The sequence below is a fragment of the Pundamilia nyererei genome, unplaced genomic scaffold (genome assembly GCF_000239375.1).
Source record: "Pundamilia nyererei isolate P.nyererei 1_Seehausen unplaced genomic scaffold, PunNye1.0 scaffold00099, whole genome shotgun sequence".
In the NCBI taxonomy this organism is placed as follows: Eukaryota; Metazoa; Chordata; class Actinopteri; order Cichliformes; family Cichlidae; genus Pundamilia; species Pundamilia nyererei.
In genome coordinates, this window is record NW_005187500.1 from 1,674,836 (window position 1) to 1,678,916 (window position 4,081).

The window sequence follows — 4,081 nt, forward strand, 5'->3', positions numbered from 1 at the left end:
AAGTGTACCTCTGGTGCAAATTACTGACCTCTGTCATCATTTTAAGTGGGGGAACTTGCACAATCGGTGGCTGACTAAATACTTTTTTGCCCCACTGTAGGTGTTTAGCTTATTTACTTCACTTAAACTCTCATGTCCCACTTTCACTGAATGCAGTTATATTGTGCATTAGTAGCATAAACTGATAAACATTTCATTTTTAATATTTTGTATAGTTTATATTGTATTCATTATACCTACAATTCATTCCCATCCATATCCAGGTATGACATAATTAAAATCACAGGATCGGGGTCATTGCAGATGAGCGTGCATCTGTTGGACAGTGCAGTGCCTCTGCCCTACAACTACAGCCTGTCCCGTGAGCAGCCCGTGGTAGTGGAGGTCAGACTCAACACCTCTTCAGATCACATTAAAGTAGTCATCAGCAAGTGCTGGTGCACTCCCACCCCAAACCCCGTAGACGCCTACAGCCATGTCTTCCTGGAGAAAAGGTCTGTTTCCCAGCTACAGCTTTCTTTAGCTTACTCATACTGTTACCACTATGATTATTGTTAACTCAGACAACTTTAATCTGGAGTTAAGATCTCAGATGGGGTTGGCTTGGCCAACATGTGCATTGGTAACACACGTTATATAAAAATGTGTCATTTAAAAAGCCAAAACTCTACAAATTAAGTTCCTGACAGTTTGTGTCTCAACGAATAAACATCTGTGGTTTTAAGTTGATAGGAAAACTTGTTCTGGATGATAGAAATGATAGGTAGGTAGCTTCATTAGTCAGCATATGATTAACTTGGGGCTTCACACTTTTTAAAACAAGATGCAAATGTGACCAGCTTCTGTGGGGTGACACATAAAAACACTTCTTCCCCTCCCTAAAAGGAAGTCTTTCACAAGGCCTGAAACCAGGCCCTTCCATTCTTTTATCATTACAAAGACAGAACAAGACAAGGATTCATATTGTGTTGCTCATTTTGTTAGTTACTGTCTAAAGCTACAGTCAGCAGGAGGTTAGCTTAGCTTCTGCTTCTGCTGGAAGTCTGGAAACTTCTTTTAATCCCTGCAACACAACATTCAAGTATGCATTGAGCCATTGTGTAGTTACGTTCTATGGGAGGTGCACGTCAGGTTAAATAGGCATACAGTTAAGATGAAGTTGCGGTTATGTTGTAAGTTACCACGTAAATCTGATGCACATATAAGCGTAAAGCTAGCTAGCCTAGCCCCATTCAGATACAAGAAAATCTGACTCCCATTGTCTCACTGCAAAACACGTGTCAGCGGAGGCATTTGTGAAACAAATGAACTAAATTATATGAATTAATGAGCTGCATAGTTGCCAGTGGGCCAGTTTTGTTACTGTGTCTGTTCGCATCACCTTTTTTTCCATTTCTACGAGCAAACTTAGAATCTCCAGCTTCATATTTACAATATTTGTTTTCTAGTGATCAGTTTCAAACACCTGGTACTTGGATGTATGGCAGGGACATGGAAAATGTGGTGGTCACGATATCATCTACTGAACCCTCCCCCCCAAAATCTCCCACATGCAGCAGTGTTGACGAGAAGGCATTTTCTGATTCACAGCTAAAGGTCCCTCCATTCAAATGAAATTCATCTTTGAGCAGGATGTAAGAAAAAAAAAGTGCCATCAAAAGTGACAATGAGTCAGTGCGGTAGCTAAATCTGTGTTAAAGCCTTCTGCAAAGCGATAATAAGAGAACCAGCAGATTATTCAGCTGTCTATATATTTAGCACGATGCTTTCTAATAATAGTTTTTGATCAGGTGCAGTTAAGTTCATCAGTCAGCCCCACTGTCTGTGTCTCCACAGCTGTTCCCTGAATGCATTCACCAAAGTGATGATGAACGGGAACTCCAGCACGTCCCGTCTGTCCGTGCAGATCTTCTCCTTTGTCAACCTGAAGGTGATCTATGTGCACTGCAAGGTTCAGATCTGCCTGCAGACTGAGTCGAATAGCTGCGTGCCAGTGAGTGCTTTCTACTCCACAATACATTTCATGCAACCCTGCAGCTTTGACCCTGCTTAGACTAAAAGCAGTTGATGCAACATAAACTCGGCTCACGTTTTGTTGCAGGACTGTCACCAGAGAACAGCTCGATCTGTAAATGCACTTGGAACAAGGTTCGGTTCAGCTGAGCCTCTGATGAATTCAGATGAAGGTGTGTATTTTTACACAGTATCTGCTTTGAAAACACTCCGCTCCAGTGTTGGAGCACGGCTGATTTCACCTGGATGCTTCTTTTGTGCTTCAGTTGGAAGTGTAATGACACTTCAGCTTCCACTCAACACAGACCGTTTTAAAAGTAGAAAAGCTATTTAAATCTTCAGTGGCCATTATAAATCTGGCTCTCACTTCATCTCAGCATTTAAATGGGCCATCTATAGCTGTTGAATTAAGTCAGTAGTGCAGCTGTCGCTATTATCAGTGTGGTGGAGAGGAAAGTTCAACTAGCTTGATGGAAAACATTTATCCATCTATCCATGTTCTTAACTAGCCATCGCTAGGAAAGGGTTGGCTGCTTTTATCATGACACACTCACGAGGGGAACATTTTTTTAAACATTATTTTTATGTAAGGGAGCTGGAAACGTTTGTTTTAAGAGCCAGTGAGTAAAGTTTTGGTATTTCTGTCATCATATACTGCTTGTCTGCATGTTTGTACTTCTTCAGCCTTGGTTCATATATTCCTGCAGAGCCCTTGGATAAGGAGCTGAGCACTCTAAATGTAGTTGGGCTTTCCATTCTGGGAATTTGCTTGTCGCTCTTCTTCATCTGTTCCCTCGCCTGCCTCTTCTACTGCCAGAGGAACCGCATCGGACACTACAATTTTAACGTCAAACCCAAAGAGGAGAAGTTCACCTACCTTGCCTATAACACCTAATGACAGCCCCTGCACCCACAGGCACACAATTAGAAGAGATTAGACGTGCTGTCGCTGCTTTTACACCACACCTGCCACCATGTGTCACTGTTGCACCATTCACCCTTTATCGTGTACATGAAACTATTATGTACAGTTTGAATTTAAATTCTACCTGCACCTTCTTTGTATAATTAAGATATTCAAACGATAGAGTGGTTGTATACAGCGATGTCAAATGTAGAAACTATCAATATTTCATGCATGACATATTTAATGACTGCAGAGAATCAGATACCAAGTAACTATGCAAGTGTTGGTCTCTGTATCCTATTCTTATAGTCAAACGTGTTCATAGCTGCCTCTTTAAATCATGTTATTTATGCTATTTTTTGCTGTCTGTTATCTATTGTGTTTACTGACACATAATTTGTGCTCTAAGTGGTGAGACAATAAACACGTCCTGTATAGACTCAGACACTTGGGGGTGCTGCTAACACAGTTCTTCATTAAAAAAACAGTCCAAGATGGCTTCCTGCACTCAGAGTAAACACGAGCGTTTACAGGGGACGATGTGAGGCGGTGGATTCAGAAAAACAATTTACAGTCCCGCTTTTATTCGGTTGGCTGGAGGTTGTGCTGTCAGTTTCTCCTTTACCCAGATCAGTGGTTAATGAAAACATCTCATATGAGCCTTTCTCAGCAGAAAAGAGCCAAAGATGAGAGCCCAGCTTTTCTTTCACACTTTGCATAATCCGACATTGTCATGGGGTCAGAAATGCAGCAGCGATGGGGGTGAATACTAAAAAGAGGAGAGGCTTTCTCTTTCATGGGAGGTCCCTGGAGACCTGTGGTGAAGGAGGGCTTACTACCATCTGGAGTGCAGCAAATGCTCCGCCTTCTCATTAACCCATTCAGCCTCACAGACTGAAACCTGGCAACCCATCGCTATGGCAACAGCTCTGTGCAGGGATGGAGGGGAATGACAGATGCAGCAAGAAGGAGCGAGAGCAGCAGTGATCAAAGCAGAGGAATGGCTCTATTTCTTCCTTTCAGACAAACCACGTGATGACGTTATATCACACACAGCACATTCCTGGGCTTCATCTCTTCTGCTGAGTGTTTCGGTAATGGTTTCCAGTTAGTCTCTGGACAGCACTATATTTCAAATGTGCAGGTGTTTAATAATTTAGA

At 42.1% G+C, this 4,081-nt stretch overlaps 1 protein-coding gene across 1 annotated transcript in view; it reads left to right on the forward strand.

The window, feature by feature from the left end:
• Nucleotides 1–3,240, forward strand: part of umodl1 (uromodulin-like 1) — a 14,372-nt gene extending 11,132 nt beyond the window's left edge. The window contains exons 13-16 of the mRNA XM_013912729.1: nucleotides 264–494; nucleotides 1,837–1,993; nucleotides 2,102–2,186; nucleotides 2,721–3,240. Coding sequence (XP_013768183.1) covers nucleotides 264–494; nucleotides 1,837–1,993; nucleotides 2,102–2,186; nucleotides 2,721–2,908 — 661 coding nt within the window. The 3' untranslated portion in view covers nucleotides 2,909–3,240. The remainder of the gene's footprint in view (nucleotides 1–263; nucleotides 495–1,836; nucleotides 1,994–2,101; nucleotides 2,187–2,720) is intronic.
• The last annotated feature ends 841 nt before the right edge of the window (nucleotides 3,241–4,081 follow it).